At 41.1% G+C, this 19,228-nt stretch overlaps 1 protein-coding gene across 1 annotated transcript; it reads left to right on the plus strand.

The window, feature by feature from the left end:
* Positions 1–7,662: 7,662 nt before the first annotated feature.
* On the plus strand, positions 7,663–18,539 carry LOC104991586 (histone-lysine N-methyltransferase SETMAR). Its single transcript, XM_010844126.1, has 2 exons — positions 7,663–7,886; positions 14,507–18,539. Exons 1-2 carry the CDS (start codon positions 7,770–7,772, stop codon positions 15,308–15,310), a joined length of 921 nt encoding a protein of 306 aa, XP_010842428.1. The 5' UTR covers positions 7,663–7,769; the 3' UTR covers positions 15,311–18,539.
* Positions 18,540–19,228: the final 689 nt, after the last annotated feature.

Here is a 19,228-nt window from a genome sequence, read left to right on the forward strand (position 1 = left end):
GGATAATGGAAAGGAAAGGGTTTTTTCCTCTGTAGGATTCTTTTCACACCAAATTTTTTCTCACTGCTGCTGCTGCTGCTGCTAAGTCGCTTCAGTCGTGTCTGACTCTGTGCGACCCCAGAGACGGCAGCCCACCAGGCTCCCCTGCCCCTGGGATTCTCCAGGCAAGAACACTGGAGTGGGTTGCCATTTCCTTCTCCAATGCATGAAAGTGAAGAGTGAAAGTGAAGTCGCTCAGTCGTGTCCAACTCTTCACGACCCCATGGACTGCAGCCTACCAGGCTCCTCCGTCCATGGGATTTTCCAGGCAAGAGTACTGAAGTGGGGTGCCATTGCCTTCTCCGTTTCTCACTGAAATATCTAAAAATAAGTGTGAATAATCAACATTTCTCCAGAGATAATTTAACCAGTTAGTCTTGGGTACTTGAGTAGAATTCTTTGCATTAGTCTTGGTATTCTTTGATTTCACTTCCTTTCTCCTTCCAAATATCAGAATTGCAGCTGGGAAGCTACCAGAGAGAAAATGCTGCTACAGATATAGAAAGTTGAGGAATGAAGAATTACAAGAAACTGAAATTTAGTATGATCTGTAAGAAGAATTCTGATCTCAGATGATACTTAGGGGTATCTGATGTATATGTACGTCTGGGTCACATTGCTGAGTACCTGAAACTATCACAACATTGTTAATCAGCTATACCTCAATATAAAATAAGAAGTTTAAATTTTTTAAAAAGCTATAAAATATAGTAAAATTATTTCCTATCACACAGACCAAAAAAAGCTAGAAATGATTAAACTTAGTCAGGAAGGCATGTAAAAAGAAGACATAAGCTAGGCCTCTTGCACCAAACAATTTTCTAAGTTGTTAATGCAAAGAAAAAGTTCTAGAAGGAAATTTAAAATGCTATTCTAGTGAACACACAAATGATAAGAAAGTGAAACAGCATTATTGATGATTTGGAAAAAGTTTGAGTGGTCTGGATAGATCAAGCCAGTCATTTCCGTTAAGTTAAAGCCTAATCTCTTCAATTTTATGAAGGGTGAGAGAGGTAAGGAAACTACAGAAGAAAAGTTTGGTAAGGTGTAAGGAAAGAAGCCATTTCTATAACATAAAAATGCAAGGTGAAGGAAGTACTGATGAAGAAGTTGCAGCAAGTTATCCAGAAGATCCAGCTAAGATAATTACTGAAAGTGGCTACACTAAAAAACAGATTTTCAATGCAGACAAAATAATCTTACTTTAGAAGGTGTCATCTAAGACTTCACTAGCTAGGGAGGAGAAATCAATCCTGGGCTTCCAACCTTCAAAAGATAGGCTGACTCTCTTTTCAGGGGCTCAAGCAGCTGGTGACTTAAAGTTGAAGCCAGTATTTATTTACCATTCCGAAAATCATAAGGCTCTTTAGAAATATGCTAAAACTACTCTGTCTGTGCTGTACAAATGCAATAACGAGGTCTGGATGACAGCACATCTGTTTACACCAAGATTTACTGAGTATTTTAAGTCCATGGTTGAGACTTACTGCTCAGAGGCGAAAAAAAAAATTCCTTTTAAAATATTACTATTCATTGACAATGCACCTACTATCTACTCACCCAAGAGTTCTAAAGGAGATGTACAATAAGATTAATGTTGTTATCCTGCCTGCTAACACAATATCCATTCTGCAGTCTACAGATCAAGGAGTAATTTTGATGTTCAAGTCATACTAAGAAATACATAGTGTAAAACATAGCTGTCCTAGATAACGATTCCTCTGATGGATATGGACAAAATAAACTGAAAATTTTCTATAAAGGAGTCACCATTTCAGATGTCAATAACAATATTCCTTATTCATAGGAAAAGTGCAAAATATCAACATTAACAGAAGTTTGGAAGAAGTTGATTCCAACTCCCCTAATGACTTTGAGGAGTTCAAAACTTCAGTAGAGAAAGAAGCTACACATGTAGTGGAAACAGCAAAAGAACTACAATTAGAAGTGGAGCCTGAAAGTGTGACTGAATTGCTGCAATCTCATAACAAAACTGGACTATAAAGAATACTGAATGATGAAGAGTGGATGCTTTCAAACTGTGGTGCTAGAGAAGACTCTTGAGACAACAAAGAGATCCAACCAGTACATTCTAAAGGAAATCAGTCCTGAATATTCATTGGAAGGACTGATGCTGAAGCTGAAACTCCAATACTTTGGCCACCTGATGCAAAGAACTGACTCATTGGAAAAGACCCTGATGCTGGGAAAGACTGAAGGCAGGAAGAGAAGGGGACAGAGGATGAGATGGTTGGATGACATCACCGACTCATTGGACACGAGTTTGAGCAAGCTCTGGGAGTTGGTAATAGACAGGAAGCCCAGTATGCTGCAGTCCACGGAGTTGCAAAGAGTTGGACACGACTGAGTGACTGAACTGAACTGAACTGAACCGACTTAATATCTAGTAGTGACAGTTATCAGAAAGCAAAGATGCTCAAAATTGTTTTATTAAAGCAGTCATTAACACCAATAAATATATAATTTCTGCTGACATTACTTTGCCAACAAAGGTCTGTCTAGTCAAGGCTATGGTTTTTCCTGTGGTCATGTATGGATGTGAGAGTTGGATTGTGAAGAAGGCTGAGCGCCGAAGTATTGATGCTTTTGAACTGTGGTGTTGGAGAAGACTCTTGAGAGTCCCTTGGACTGCAAGGAGATCCAACCAGTCCATTCTGAAGGAGATCAGTCCCGGGACTTCTTTGGAAGGAATGATGCTAAAGCTGAAACTCCAGTACTTTGGCCACCTCATGCGAAGAGTTGACTCATTGGAAAAGACTGTGATGCTGGGAGGGATTGGGGGCAGGAGGAGAAGGGGACGACAGAGGATGAGATGGCTGGATGGCATCCCTGACTCGATGGACATGAGTCTGAGTGAACTCCGGGAGTTGGTGATGGACAGGGAGGCCTGGCATGCTGCAATTCATGGGGTCGCAAAGAGTTGGACACAACTGAGCGACTGAACTGAACTGAACTGTAGACCTTCCATCATTGGCTATAAAATATATCTCTGATTAAGCTCAGATAATGCTAGTTAGGTTTTGATGAAAGAATGGCTTCTAAATACAAAATCATGCAAAACTTCTTTTAAACAGAGGCAAAAAGAAAAGGCCTAAGGAAAGCATCAATTAAAGGCCATTATGGTCAAACTTCAGAATCGAGCTACAAATAACTGAACATACGAAACATTACAGTTTATACTATTGCTTTATTTTCTTTTCCTTTAATATTTTTCTCTGTTACTCATCAGATTATTTTCTCTTCTGCCAGTGAAAAAGCCAAAAGAAATTTGAATAATCAAGATAATTTTCAGGTCCAAGGCTTATTAATAATTAGTTGGGCAACTCATTATTGTCCAGAGATATATATTTTTTTTCACCAAATAGCCATAATGGTTTTCAGAACAAATTTTGAAGATTCAGGCTCCTAGTCAAGTGTCCAGAGAAAATAAAATAAGTTTTTATACCTGGAAAAGATGAATGACTACTTGGCACTCTGAAGATTGGTTATATCAGCCTGTAAACATCCTTTCATTACTTTAATCTCACTATCTACAATACTTGGGAATCCTTTGCCAGAAAGACAAAAACAAATGAAGGGATGACACGAACTACATATCTTACTGGAAGCACCATCACTGACAACTTTAGATATAAAAAAAAACAGAATGGATCTTTCAAAACAATTTTTCCAAAAGGCAGACAATATTCCCAAAAAACTCAAAAAGGAAAACAGCATAATAATCTAGAAATACAAGTGTGGTTCTTCTCACTGTTCTATAATTCCTTTTTCAAAACATTCTTCGAGTTCTTATAAATTTCTGGATGTTATATAGTCCTGTGCTGGAGTGGAAGCTCTACTTGGGCACCATATCTTTTTCGTGGGTACACTCCCCAAATTGGTAGGTAGCATTGTGCATGTAATCAGTGTTCCAACGTTTCTTAAAATGAAAGAACAGCATGTTCTTTGGATATTTGCAAATTCCTTCATTGCTTACAATTCCTGAAAAATGAAATGAACCTGATCACCATCATCTAAAATGAAATTTTCCTTTTCTCTACACATTTCTCTCTTTATTCTACTCCTACTGTTTCTTCTCCTGCAATGCCCTTTCCTAATCTCATAAATTCTATTCATTCTTCAAGGCCTATGGCAAATAACCCCTTCTCCATGAAGCTTTCTCCAAATTTCCCACCTACAAGTGATCTTTCTTTTGTTGTTCAATTTACCTAAAACTTCCTTACATCCTTAATTATACTCTAACCAACTGCATTGCTTAAGCAACTGTCTCCTAGGTAAGAGCAAGTGCATAGCCAAGTCTGATAAAATATTTACTAGGTAACTACATTCAAGCCTATACTTCCAATGGCGTTTAAGACTCCTCATTCAGGATGATTCCAATTTCTATTAATAAGGATCTCCTCTTGCATTTGAATCATCCTCTGGGAAGACAAACAAGAACACTAAGGCATTTATAACCTACTGTGTAATCATCTATTGTGTGATAACTGCATGCGCTATTCCCAAAGAACATCTGAAGCCTCTGGGGCGGCAGGCTGTGACCTTCGGAGTGAACCTGACATGTGTGGCTTTATGACAGTCCTGCCAGACTGAATATTTCAGTTCAGTTCAGTTCAGTCACTCAGTCATGTCCAGCTCTTTGTGACCCAATGGACTGCAGCACGCCCACTTCCCTGTCCATCACCAATTCCTGGAGTCTACTCAAACTCATGTCCATTGTGTCGGTGAAGCCATCAAATTATCTCATCCTCTGTAGTCCTCTTCTCCTCCCACCCTCAATCTTTCCCAGAATCAGTTCAGTTCAGTTCAGCCACTCAGTTATGTCCGACTCTTTGCGACCTCATGTACTGCAGCACGCCAAGCCTCCCTGTCCATCACTGGAGCTCACTCAAAATCATGTCCATTAAGTCTGTGATGCCATCCAACCATCTCATCCTCTGTTGTCCCCTTCTTCTCCTGCCTTCAATCTTACCCAGCATCAGGGTCTTTTCCAATGAGTCAGGTCTTTGCATCAGGTGGCCAAACTATTGGAGTTTCAGCTTCAGCATCAGTCCTTCCAATGAACATTCAGGACTGATTTCCTTTAGAATGGACTGGTTGGATCTTAGTGCAGTCCAAAGGACACTCAAGAGTCTTCTCCAACACCATAGTTCAAAAGCATCAATTCTTTGGCACTCTGCTTTCCTTCTAGTCCAACTCTTACATCCATACATGACTACTGGAAAAACCATAGCTTTGACTAGACGGACCTTTGTTGGTAAAGTAATGTTTTTGCCTTTTAATATGCTGTCTAGGTTGGTCATTGGAGAAGGAGACGGCAACCCACTCCAGTACTCTTGCCTGGAAAATCCCATGGACCGAGGAGCCTGGTAGGCTGCAGTCCATGGGGTCTGGAAGAGTTAGACACGACTGAGTAACTTCACTTTCACTTTTCACTTTCACGCATTGGAGAAGGAAATGGCAACCCACTCCAGTATTCTTGCCTGGAGAATTCCAGGGACAGAGGAGCCTAGTGGGCTGCCATCTATGGGGTCACACAGAGTCAGATATGACTGAAGTGACTTAGCAGCAGCAGGTTGGTTATAACTTTTCTTTCAAGGACCAAGCATCTTCTGATTTCATGGCTGCAATCATCATCTGCAGTGATTTCAGAGCCCCGCAAAATAGTCTCTCACTGTTTCCACTGTCTCCCCATCTATTTGCCATGAAGTGATGGGACCAGATGCCACGATCTTAGTTTTCTGAATGTTAAGTTTTAAGCCAACTTTTTCACTCTCTTCTCTCAGTTTCATCAAGAGGCTCTTTAGTTTTTCTTCACTTTCTGCCATAAGGGTGGTGTCATCTGCATATCTGAGGTTATTGATATTTCTCCTGGCAATCTTGATTACAGCTTGTGCTTCATCCAGCCCAGCGTCAAGATTGCCAGGAAAAATATCAGTAACCTCAGATATGCAGATGACACCACCCTTATGGCGGAAAGTGAAGAAGAACTAAAGAGCCTCTTGATGAAAGTGAAAGAGGAGAGTGAAAAAGTTGGCTTAAAACTCAACATTCAGAGAACTAAGATCATGGCACCTGGTCCCATCACTTCATGGCAAATAGATGGGGAAACAGTGGAAACAGTGACAGACTTTCTATTTTTTGGCTCCAAAATCACTGCATATGGTGACTGCAGCCATGAAATCAAAGGATGCTTGCTCTTTGGAAGAAAAGCTATGACCAACCTAGACAGCATATTAAAAAGCAGAGAGATTACTTTGCCAACAAAGGTCCATCTAGTCAAACCTATGGTTTTTCCAGTAGTCATGTATAGGTGTGAGAGTTGGACTAGAAAGAAAGCTGAGTGCCGAAGAATTGATGCTTTTGAACTGTGGTTCAAAAGAAGACTCTTGGGAGTCCCTTGGACAGCAAGGAGATCCAACCAGTCCACCTTAAAGGAAATCAGTCCTTAATATTCATGGAAGGACTGATGTTGAAGCTGAAACTCCAATACTTTGGCCACCTGATCCGAACAACTGACTCATCTGAAAAGACCCTGATGCTGGGAAAGATTGAAGGCGGGAGGAGAAAGGAATGACAGAGGATAAGATGGTTGGATGGCATCACCAATGTGATGGACAGGAGTTTGAGTAGACTCCCAGATTGGTGATGGACAGGGAAGTCTGGCGTGCTGCAGTCCAGTTCAGTTGCTCAGTCCTGTCCGACTTTGCGACCCCATGGACTGAAGCAGGCAGCAAAGAGTCAGATACAACTGAGCGAGTGAACTGAAGTGATCCACCACTGGAATCCATCTTCAGCTGAGCTGAAACACTAATACTTTTATAAGAGTATCTGAAGCCAAAAAGTAGATGCTATCACTGAGGAATCCTAGAGAAGGTGAGAAAGGGGCCCTAAGAGAAACCTGTGACAACGGCCCCATTTCAGTCACGCCCGAGGACAGGACACTAAAGACGGTCTGCTCAAGGCAAGGGCACCCAGGACGGGGCCCCCACAATCTATGAGAGGGTTTCACATAGAAGCAGCAGAACAGTCGAGTCGACGCACTTTGGGAAAGTTCAAAGTATTCCTTTGGATTCAGCAATTTTGATATTATCGGCATCCCTTTGCGGGACCAGGCTTGGTTTTCTCAGAGCAGGGGACGTCAACAGGGAACAGAGATTCCAGTCAGGGAGCGCGCGGACCCTACACAGACTTCCGATGCCAGGTCAGGCTACCTGGCTTCCAAGCACAATCCCCGTCACACGCCCCGGAGCCGCTCCACAAATTTCAGGTTTGCAGAGACCCAGGGGGTGCCTTCCCCACCTCAGCGTAGGGCGCGCCCCTCCCCGCCCCGCGCCAAGTAAAACTTCCAAACCCTCAGCCACGGACAAACGACTTCGGCGCGAAAGCCCTCCCTGGGCGCACAGGAAAACGTCAAAGACTTCACTGTGTCCCCAAAGCTCTGTCCGTACCTTAGAAGGTTCTGTATTACTTTCTGTGCGTCTGACTCAAAGCAAAAAGTGAGCCAGACCATAAAGTGAAGGAAGGCTGAGCGTGGAGGGAGGAGCCACTCGTGAGCTTCGGTAGAAAAACTACCGCTCCCATGAGGCTGTGGGGCCCCCACGGCTAGACTCCCAGCGTCCTCTGCGAGGCTCAAGAGGTCTAGGTGGTAGGAGTACCGTGTCGGGGCAAAACGGCCACTAAGGCCCTGAAGAACTGGCCCTGACACAATGGCAACGTGTGAGGAGGTGCCTGAGGCCTTGAAGGGCCAGCTGGACGTTGCGCGTGGCCTTGAAAATCTGCCTGTGAGCGCCTGGCCCCCAGGGGCGGAGCCTGAGCCCTTTCAGGTAGGGGCGGGGCTCGGCTGGCCCGAGAGCCGCGCGCGGCCCCCGAGGGCGTGGCCGGCATCGTTTTCTGTGGGGCGGGGCTAGGCGGTCTCGCGCGCTGCGTGCGCAGAGTCGGGGTCTGGGCTGGCGCCTTTCCAGGAAGCGTGTTAGTAGGGTAGGTGGTCGTCGCGGTCGTTTCGCAGTTACCCTAAGTGGTCGTCTTTCGATGGTTGACGCTCATGCTTGCTTCGGGTTGTTCAGGTTTTTCTACCTTTTTTTTTTTTTCTTAACCCAATCTCACAGCTATCTGCGAGTGGAAATAGATCTTAAATTGTCAGGTTTCCGGTTTTTTTTTTCAGTTAACCCTTCACAGTGATCTTTACAAGGTCTTTTCTACCCTAAGAATGGCCGTTCCCTTAAGAGAAAACCAGAACCTGGCTTTTTGTCCTAGTTCTGTCCCCAGAACTCACTGAAAGATAGGGAGCAAATCACTGGCCTCTCTGGTCTCAGGTGTCTTGTTTTTAAGATCCCAGTGTCATGATTAAAAACTTAGCCTTTAGAGTCAGACTTAGTTGAGGCTTCCTCCATGCTGTGAGAGCTTTGGCAAATATAAATAGCCTCGGCTAAACCTTCAGAGCCCTCTCATGTGCTATTAAAATAATAGTACCTCTTTCCAGATTGCTTTGAGAATTACAGGTAAAATACAGTTCCTGGTTTGCTGAAAGAACTCAATAAATGTTTACTGCTATTATTACCTCAAAGCCCTTTCTGCTCCAACTTTTCACTCTCTCTGAGCTTGTCCTGCATGTTGCTTAAGAAACAAGGAATGACCCCCCAAAAAAAACAAAAACCCACAAAACATTATGTTGGAGTGGAAACAGCCCTGTACATGGAAATATAGGAGAGCTAGCTTCAGGGTTTATCATCTTAGCCATGTCTCAGAGCCTGAGTTTCTTCATCTCCAAAATGAAAATAAAAGTTCTATTCCCCTTGTCAAACCCATAATCAATATCAAACCCTGCCTGTCCTCTTCCTAGGGTTATTTTGAGAATCAAATAAGACAATAAAGATTCATAGCGGTTTTCAAAGAGTAGAGCAGGATATTCATGTTGGAAATGGTTATTTTTCCTCAAACTGCCTTAGGCAGTTTGTGGTTAATAATACAGTTGACTAGCACCATATTAAACACTGATCCCGAAAAGCTTATTGAAGACCAAACATTGCTAAATTCCTGGTCAAAAACACTGATTTATGTTTTCTTTCTTCAAAAAATAACTGAGTGCCTATAATGTGCCTGGCATGTTAAACTAGGCATAGAAGATAAAATGGTAACAATACAGTTCCTGCCCTTGCGCTTACAAGAGCATACAGAAAGCACTATATGGGGGTGGGGTGGGGTGGAGGAAGCCCTGTGATTGATCCTTACACCTACAGTTGGTGGGCATAAATGAAAATCAGGAAACTAAGACTCAATTCCATGGTGTTCTAGCTTCCTGGCTGTGCGCACAGCTCTGGGACCACTAAGAGTTACAAATAGAAGACAAGCTCCCTTCCTTAAGAAGCTTATAGCCTTACCAAGAAGTTAAAGCATTTGTGAAACATGTAATGACAAGTCTAAAAGTGCCTTCAACTAGTTTGCTCCCATATATTCATGAAGCACAATACCAGTCTTACAAAAGCTCAAAACAGTTTGCTTGCCCCAAACCCTATCTTCACAGGCATATGTACACATAAGAATTAAGGCACAGAGAATTCAAGGTAAAAATAACTTTGTGTCTAGTTTGCTTTTGGGTCCTATATGAAAAGGCAAAAAGAACATTCAGATACTCTGGAAACAAGCACATCATAATGCTATTGGTGTTGCAACAGAAGTAGAAAATAAACTGATTTTCTTGAACTAAGAGCTGGATCTAGCCGTGTTTTCAGGTTTCTAAAACCAGCCTCAGATATCCTTTTTAAGGTCTCAACTTGGCCTTGACGAGAATGATCTGGCTCACAGTCTCCTAATAGCTGCTTGGAGCAAAAACAAACTCACGGGGCTAGAGGCCAAGTACAAAGATTCTTGTAGCTGGTGTTTCAAAACAACCAAAAAAGGAATGAAGATTTTCACAGCACTCCCTTAAAATCCAGAATTGAGGCCTAGGGTTTAAGCCTGGAATATTGTGCAATGACATGTTTTAGTTTCTGGGGCTGTGGTATGGAATGTGACTCAAAAACATCAGTTTTCCAATCAGAAATTATTAAGAGCTGAAAGTAAGCAGTCAAATAACATTCCCTAAGTCACCTGCTCTGTGCCTAGTACCATGGATAGGAACCCAACACCTATCACCATTCCATACCCCAAACCTCATGACCATGCCTTTCCTTAAGATACATATACTTGTTAGAAGGGTCAGACCTCCACACTTAGTACAACCAGAGAGCCTGACAGTCTGTGCCACTTAAGATTCCAAAGTTCATGCTATTAATAAGTGCACACATAGTTCAGAGAAGGGAGAAATTAATTGTATATGAGGATAGCCAAGGAGGTATATTTACTCTTTAACAGTCTTCTCTTTGCATTTTGGCTTCTTGGGTGGCTGTGTTTATAAAAAATTTTCTGTTAAGTTTTCTGTCAAAAAACGTGAATTCTCCACCCAGTTCTTCAAGGATCTGGTTTCTAGTGCATTTTGAACTGATCATTTTGTATTTATTTCCAACTCTTACCTGATCAATTTTGTGCTTTGATACGTACATGGAAAAAGTAAACTTATGTTGTGACAACTGAAAAAGTGATAAAAATCCTATGTCCTCTTTTCTGTTTTTCTGAGTGATTCTTTCTAAACCCCAGCACGTGCATGTTGTTTGTTGATAAGTCGCTAAGTGGTATCCCACTTTTTTGCGACCCAGTGGAACATGTGCATAGAGTAGACAATAAGGCAGTATTTACTGATGAATGAAGACAGTCTGTACTGGGTCAGCTCTTGGTATTCCCTGCTCCAGATGGCTAAGTAATGGAGGTAGGAAGATAATCATATGGTTTCCCACACATATTTTGGTTTGAGTATGTTTAAACCTAGAGGTTTAGCTGCAGAACCTGTTTGTTTTTTTTCCCACCACTACTAAATGGCTACTGTATAATTCATATTTAACACTTATGAGCCAGCCACTGGAGTAAGCTTTTTATGTGGTTTTTCACATTTATTTCCTTCATAGCAACCTGTAAGAGAGAGAAGATAGGAAGGGAATGTTTAGAGAGCTTAAGTAATATGCCAGAAATATATGATGTTTTAAATATAAAAATCTAGAAATAATATCTAGAAGAATTTAAGAAAGTGACTATTTTAAAAGTATGAAGCGGCTGACACAGAGTACAATATTATGTTAATTAAATTTCTTGAGAACCTTCCCCCCTCGAATATAGCTATTATCCCTGATTTATAGTTGCTAACCTAAAGTTTAGCAAGTCACTTGCTATGTAAGTCATGGTGCTAATACGAGCCTGGACCTGTGCGAGTCTCCTCTGGGACATTCCATGTTCTGCATTAAGAAGTTCTCTATTGCTTGCCTAGAGTTCCAGGCAGCAGTCACAGAGTTTCTGGCTGGCCTCCCGCCCGCTTTGCTGTCATCTCACTTCCCAGCTGGAGACCTCATTGCTTATTAGCGTTTATATCTTTAACTAAATTTTCCAGCCATTTCCTGGAACCATGCTCAGCTTTCACCCTGGGCTATTAGTCAAGACTCATTTGTTTGTAAGAAACATAAATACAATACAAACTGACTCAGGCAAAAAAGGGAAGCAATTGCCCCACATAACAGCAAAGTCCAAGAGCAGTAACTGTAGGCATCTCTGGATCCAGAACGCTCAAGCTATCATCAGATATTTCTACCACCTCCCCACCTCACACCCCTGCTCTCCCATGTCCTGTGGTGGGCCACACACTCAGTAGGTCGAATGTCTGTGCTAGATCTTAGGAATGCCTGGTAGATACTCTATAGTTTAGCAACCCCTGTAAGAGGGTTTCCCCTGTGGCTCAGTGGTAAAGAGTCTGCTTGCAATGCAGCAGCTACAGGAGACATGGGTTCAATCCCTGGGTTAGGACGATCCCATGGAAGAGGACTGGCAACCCACTCCAGTATTCTTGCCTGGGAAATCCCATGGACCAAGGAGCCTGGCAGGCTACAGTCCATGGCGTCACAGAGAGTCAGATATGACTGAGGGACTAAGCACATACAACACATACATCTGTGTCAAAAAAGAAAATCGCCTTAGAGTTTAGTGATTTCTATAATACATTAAAATTATATGCACCTTTAATGAAAAGTGAAAGTGTTAGTTGCTCAGTCGTGTCTGACTCTTTGCGACCCCATGGCTCCTCTGTCCATGAGATTCTCCAGGTAAAAATACTGGAGTGGGTAGCCATTCCCTTCTCCAGGGGATTTTCCTGACCCAGGGATGAAACCCTGGTCTCCTGCATTACAGGCAGATTCTTTACTGTCTCAGACACCAGGGAAGCCCATATGTACCTTTAAAAACTCATCAATTGAAAAGAATTCTTCATGAACAGTTTAACAAAGTGATAGTAAAGTCTTCATTTTACAAGCAGTTCTTAAAATGCCTCAGTAACCATTTCAAAGTTGACTCTTAAAATCTGGAAGTAGATTCTGTATAAGACAGTAGTCACTGAATCTGATTGATAGGGTATGTTTTTCTAAGCCATCCTTTATCCTTTTAGGACACCTCTGCCAAGCTAAAGCTGTAAGAACCCACACAAACAAGAGAAGCTATTTCCGCTCTCCACCCACAAATCACTTTTTAAGCAGTATTGGCCTTCCCCCGCAGGTACACCCACTCACCATTCTTTCACAGGAGGATGTCAATCCTTCACCCCAGCTCAGCGTTTTTTAAAATATAGGATTCTGCACCTAACTGCATAGCTCCTCCGAGGCCTCCACAGGGAGTGTAACTACATGCTGTTCAATACTTTTTCTGAAAGTATTGACACAGTATTAATAGAAAACTGACTGCAAGCTAGGTTGTTCAAATGTTCCTCTGGATGCACTAAAATCAATCCCTGAATTACTACAGGCTATTCAACTGGTCTCTTGCTGACAGGCTGTGGCAGCATGCCAACAGCCTTTCCTGAGGGTCAGAATGAAGGAGATGAAAAGCAGTCCATGAAACTGCTTCCTAGAAAAGAACAATTTGACAGACTCATTGGTGACATTTCTCTCCCGTCTCCATACTGGAAAAAGTCAATGCTTCTGAACAGTAAGACTGTTCCTTAGGACAGTACAAGCCATACATCTAACCACATTTCCCTCTTTGACTATCCTGGCGCACAGCCGGATGTCCAGTCTACTTCTGCTGCACGCTTAGGTATCTAAGCTCGCTTGACTTATTTTTCACTTCACCTTACTTTCCTTATCTGTTGTTTGTTTATCTTACTTCTTTCTAAGTCTCATTAAAAAGTTCCTTTTTGAAACAAAACAAGTATAAGTCAGTGAATTACTCTATATATAAAGAAATACGCTGGGCTTACCAGAGAAACTTTGATCTTCAGGGTTTGAGAACATGCTTCATTCTGCCAGTGAGGAAATAACTGGAGGTAAGGCTTCACACAGAAATTTTAAAGTTAGGACTTATTTTTCGTAACATCTTATAAATGTGACATTTTGAAAAGACAGATACATTTAAAAGACCAAGAAACTTTTTTGTTTTACCCCTTTCACACTTAATATGAACAAGATTTCTATTGTGTATATATGTATACAATATATCTACAATAAATTTCAGTATCTATTGCTATTATATAACCAGTTTTCAAATTCTGTCTGCAAGTTTTTTGCCAAATTTCTGCTTTGAACATTGTGAAGACTCAAGTAGAACTACAAGGTAACAGTGTTTTTAAAAAGATCAAAGAATATATGAGTTTAAGTAATCTTCACATTGTAAAAATTCTTTCAAAAAATCAATGGAAGACTCTGCGAAAGGTCATTGATTTATCATTTATGACTTTCTTATTCTAAAGATCTCAGGTAGCTCACAATAAAAATATATATGTACATGTATATTATCAGATAAATGTAAAAGAGATCAAAAACCAAAGAGAAAATACTTAGCTGTTTTCAAAAACTAAATTCAGCACCAATTTTCCTGACACTTAAAGCCAAGAGGGAAACAAAATGGATTACAAAATTTCCAATATCTGATAAGAAAGAAAGTGAAGTCATTCAGTCATGTCTGACTCTTTGCAACCCCATGGACTGTAGCCCACCAGGCTCCTCCATCCATTGAATTTTCTAGGCAAGAGTACTGGAGTGGGTTGCCATTTCCTTCTCCAGGGGATCTTCCTGGCCCAGGGATTGAACCCAGGTCTCCTGCATTGCGGGCAGACGCTTTACCATCTGAGCCACCAGGGAAAATACATAATTTTTTCCTAGTGTTATTCCAATACCTAAAAGGAAACCACCGAATTTTAAGTCTAAGAAATAACCTTGTTTTTTTTTTAAATTGGAGATGTTTTCAGACAATATTTTAATATATTTGTCATTTTTGTTCTGTTTGTTGGAATCGGGAAGTGTCTCAGCAAGAGCTGCTTGAAATACAGATGAGATATATGACGTACCATGCTGACTTACAGTGTTTCTGCTTTTTGCAGTATACTCCTGATCATGTAGCTGGGCCTGGAGCAGATACAGATCCCTCTCAAATAACCTTTCCTGGATGTGCTTGTCTCAAAACTCCCTGCCTCCCTGGTACTTGTTCCTGTCTCCGTCATGAGAATAACTATGACGATCGTTCATGCCTCAGAGATATAGGATCCGAAGCAAAGTGCGCTGAGCCAGTTTTCGAGTGCAATGTCCTGTGCCAGTGCAGCGAGCGCTGCAGGAACAGAGTGGTCCAGTGGGGTCTGCAGTTCCACCTCCAGGTGTTCAAGACAGATCACAAAGGCTGGGGACTTCGTACCCTGGACTTCATACCAAAAGGACGGTTTGTCTGTGAATATGCCGGTGAGGTGTTAGGAATCTCTGAAGTGCAGAGAAGAGTTCAGTTACAAACAATACATGATTCGAATTACATTATAGCCATCAGGGAGCATGTCTATAATGGGCAGGTAATGGAAACATTTGTGGATCCTGCCTCTATAGGAAATATTGGAAGATTCCTTAACCATTCTTGTGAGCCAAACCTGTTGATGATTCCTGTCCGAATAGACTCAATGGTACCAAAGTTGGCACTTTTTGCAGCCAGAGACATTCTGCCAGAAGAAGAACTCTCTTATGACTACTCAGGAAGATTTCTTAATCTAATGCATAGTGAAGACAAAGAAAGGTTAGATAATGGGAAATTAAGGAAACCTTGTTATTGTGGTGCCAGATCGTGTGCTGCGTTCCTGCCCTATGACAGCTCCCTGTACTGCCCCACAGAAAAGCCAGACACGAGTGAGGAAGGAAGAGCATAGGAGAAATGTGTCTGGCCTCGCAGTGGAAGAGCATGAGAAGGAACCAAGCTTGTTGACTCAGCCCTTCCTGGGTTCCCTTCTTATAAGCAACTTACCCTCGAGGTTGGTCCCTACTCTCCAGTAAGCAGCTCACTCACCCCTTCCTCTACGGGAGGCCAGTGGTTGCCTGGCTGCATAAGTTTAATTTGGGAATGTGGCACAGACTACAGATTGTCCAGCAACACTCTCTCCCTTCCTATCAGAATTCTCAGTTTTTAGCTGGGTATGTGACTATCGAGAACATAGTAAGTACTCTACATGCAAACCTTCAAGTTCCAAACTGTCAAAGATGCAAACATGCATTCCATCAACGTCAGGTGTGAGTGAAGTTGCAGCTTGCCCTCCATCTCCTATTGCTGATGAAGCTTCAGCTCTACCATCACTCACCTCCTTTAGTCAGTAACTCTCCTGGCCTATGCACTCAGTGCCAGCCCCTGTATGCCAGCTATTGTACTGCACTAATGTACTTCTCAAGGTACTGTACTGTAAGATTAAAAATGTTTTATTTTGTGTGTATGTTTGTTTTTTATGTATTTGTGTGAAAAGTATTATAAACCTACCACAGTACAGTACTTTATAGTCAATTGTTTTAGTTGGGTGTGTGCTCAGTTATGTCCAACTCTTTGTGACCCCATGGACTATAGCCCACCAGGCTCCTTCCTCTGTCCATGGAATTTTCCAGGCAAGAATTCTGGAGTGGGTTGCCTTTTCCTCCTCCAGGGGATCTTCCTGACCTAGGGATCGAACCTGACTCGCCTGTGTCTCTTGGATTGGCAGATGGATTCTTTATCACTACCACCACCCGGGAAGCCCGTGTTAGTTGGGTACCTAGGCTAACTTTGTTGGACTTAATGAACAAATTGGACTTATTAACTCTTGGAACAGAACTCATTCATATGTTACTGTACTCATTTTTCCTAGTTGGATGTGTCTAAGGGACTATGTTGCAGTTAGTGGAATATGAGGGAAAATGTGTCCTTAAATTGAGACATCCTTCCCTTACCTTCCTCTTTTTTCTTCTTGGCTGTAAGGTATACATGATAACTGGAGCTGGAGCATGCATCCTAGTCCCCTAAATGAAAAGGAAACCACACACAGCAAAGCAGCAACACTGGAAGGAGTCTGGGGATGGTATATTGGGCAATGCTCTGTACCAGTCTTGATCTGACCCCTCTGGACTTTTAGGTGCGAAACAGTCTTTCCATCATTGATGCCACTGTTATTTTGAATTTTCCAGTACTAGCACCGAACCTAATCAATGATCCAAGGAAGCCTTTACAGCTATATACCCAAGCCTTGCTTTACAATCCATTTTATCAGCAATAAAGCTGATATTTTCATTTCTGTCTGACTCCTGCATTTTATTTCTCATTTGTTGCTGAATAAATCAAGGAAAAGGACATGATTGATTATCACCTACTAAAACCCTAATGATCACCACCGACAGTGAAAACTATAACCATGAGAATGACTTCCATGTGTATAACCAAAAGTCATAAAAGGAAACAAACTGTAAAATTTTTGCTATATACCATGGCTATACTGGAAAATTTGTGAAGTTATGCTTCAGAACTTCAAACAGTTTCACTCCGTGTTTTAACAACATGAAAATAACACTGTCCACACCACTGAAGGTGATAGAAATTTTATAATTGCATTTAAACTTCTGGAGAGGCAAACATCTCTAACTTCCTTCCTTAAAGCAAAAAGTGTTTGCTTCCTTAAAGCAAAAACAAAGCTACTGTGGAGGTTTATTAGACTTTTTGAAAGCCAAAATAATTACTTGAGCCCTATAATTTTTCTTGTACTTTAAACTTTTAAACTCTACCACCAAGAGACTGAGCTTTAAAAGGTATATCATAGGGTCCCATATTATATATAACATTGTACTCCTATATATCATAAAAAGGATTGTACATTTAAGTGAACGGAATGTATGGTATGTGAATTATATCTGAATGAAACTGTTAAAAGTAATAACTATGTTACAGTGTACATATCCATACAACATCATCAGGAATGATTCCCTATGAACAAATGACACTATATACACATAAAATGCCCCAAACTACAAACATACAAATCTGTTCTAAAAGAGAACAGGTTTTTTCCTCCAAACTAATCATTTCTTCCTACCAACCTTCCTCTGTAACTCTGTTTCCTCTGAAGCAGTCCTGCTTTTTGTAAGGCAACCTGTAACCTGAACTTTAAAATGGCCTTTCAAGTGCTTCAAGTAAATGAGGTACTTAAGAAGCAATAAGGAGAGACTTCCCTGGTTGTCCAGGTTAAGATTCCATGCTTCCACTGCAGGGAATGCGGGTTTGATCTCTGGTCAGCGAACTAAGATCCTGCGTGCTATGTGCCGTGGTCAAAAAAAAGTAAAGATAAAATTTAACAACATAAAAAGAATAAGGAAATGGTCAGAAGGAACGTGAGTGGGTCACTGATTCTACAAATACCTTTTCCTTCTTCCCTCTGCTCCTTATCTACTGAATATCACTGTCTCTGTAAGCAGTTAGGAAATGAGCAGTATCTTCCATCCTGATGTCTCTTCCAAAGACAACTCAGCCTTGGAGTTTTTTGTACTCATACACAAGTGTATTCTTAAACAGCACACAGTCCTGGAAATCAGGTGGCGCTAGTGGGAAAGAATCTACCTGCCAATTCAGGTAGACATTACGAGTCAGAGGTTCACATCCCTGGATCAGGAAGATCTCCTGGAGGACGGCAGGGCAACCCACTCCAGTATTCTTGCCTGGAGAATCCCATGGATGGAAGAGCCTGGTGGGCTACAGTATATGACTGAGCACACATGCACCTGGAAATCAGATTCCCAAAGTAACAGTTGAAGACTCTTCCACATCTTTTATAGGCACTGAATTAATTGTATTTACTTAATTGCTATGTTCCTAAAAAAGCTGACATTTATACTTTTGAGAGCAAATATTAAAAGATATACTTCTGTTTGATTATTATAAAAATATATAAAATGAAAGTCAATCATGTCTCTTTTTACAATATAAATTATTATAAAATTAGAATTTTAAAAGGTGTTACGTGTATTCATGTAATTAAAACATAAAAATGGCTCTTATGTCAATTTCCACTGAATTCATTAAGAATATGCAAATATGTACTTCAGAAATTGTTTTTGCCCAAGAATAATAAAGAACATACTTGGAGAACACAACTTTTGAAGTCTTTTTAAAATTTCAAATTAATAATCATGAAATATTAATATCAGTGGCTAGTATATTTTATTCTTGACTAAATGGAAAATTTTGCCTTAATTGAAATGAATATTCAGAGATTATTTTACTCCCTTTTGTTTTCAGTATTGAGCCCCAATACAGCCTAACTCTGAAACATAAGTCAGAAGTGGATTAAGTATACATCAACAGGAGCCTATCTTACATAGAATAGTTTTATCTTAAATTCAGGAAGATCTCATTTAAAAGAGGTGAAAGTCTCCCCAAATTTTTATCATTCCCTTGAGTGCCCAGAGTTTTCTTTGTGTAACATACTGCTTGTTACAGCTCCGCCACTCTCTAGTGCCTGAGTGTTCAGCAAGTTACTGAACCTCTGAATTCCCTTTTCTGGATATAGCACTATTGAGAGGACAAATAAGTTAACACTTGTAAAGGGTTTAAACGATAATGCAGCACTAACAGCTATAATGAAAAAGGCAACTACACGTGTTGACAAGCATGTGGAGAAATTAGAACTTTCCTATTTTGCTGGTAGAGTTGTAAAATTGCACAACTACTTTGTAAAGTCATTTGATTAGTTCCTTAAAACACTGTGCATAGAGTAACCGCATGTCCTAGTAACTCCAATCCTAGGTGTGGACCCAAGAGAAATGAAAACATGTCCCACAAA

This window comes from Bison bison, unplaced genomic scaffold (assembly GCF_000754665.1).
Source record: "Bison bison bison isolate TAMUID 2011002044 unplaced genomic scaffold, Bison_UMD1.0 scf7180017864194, whole genome shotgun sequence".
NCBI lineage: Eukaryota > Metazoa > Chordata > Mammalia > Artiodactyla > Bovidae > Bison > Bison bison.

Bases quoted from the DNA above. Each gene is read 5' to 3' on its own strand.
- LOC104991586 (XM_010844126.1), top strand. From the start codon at position 7,770: ATGGCAACGTGTGAGGAGGTGCCTGAGGCCTTGAAGGGCCAGCTGGAC. The intron at 7,887-14,506 runs GTAGGGGCGGGG...TGCTTTTTGCAG, and splicing joins CGGAGCCTGAGCCCTTTCAG to TATACTCCTGATCATGTAGC.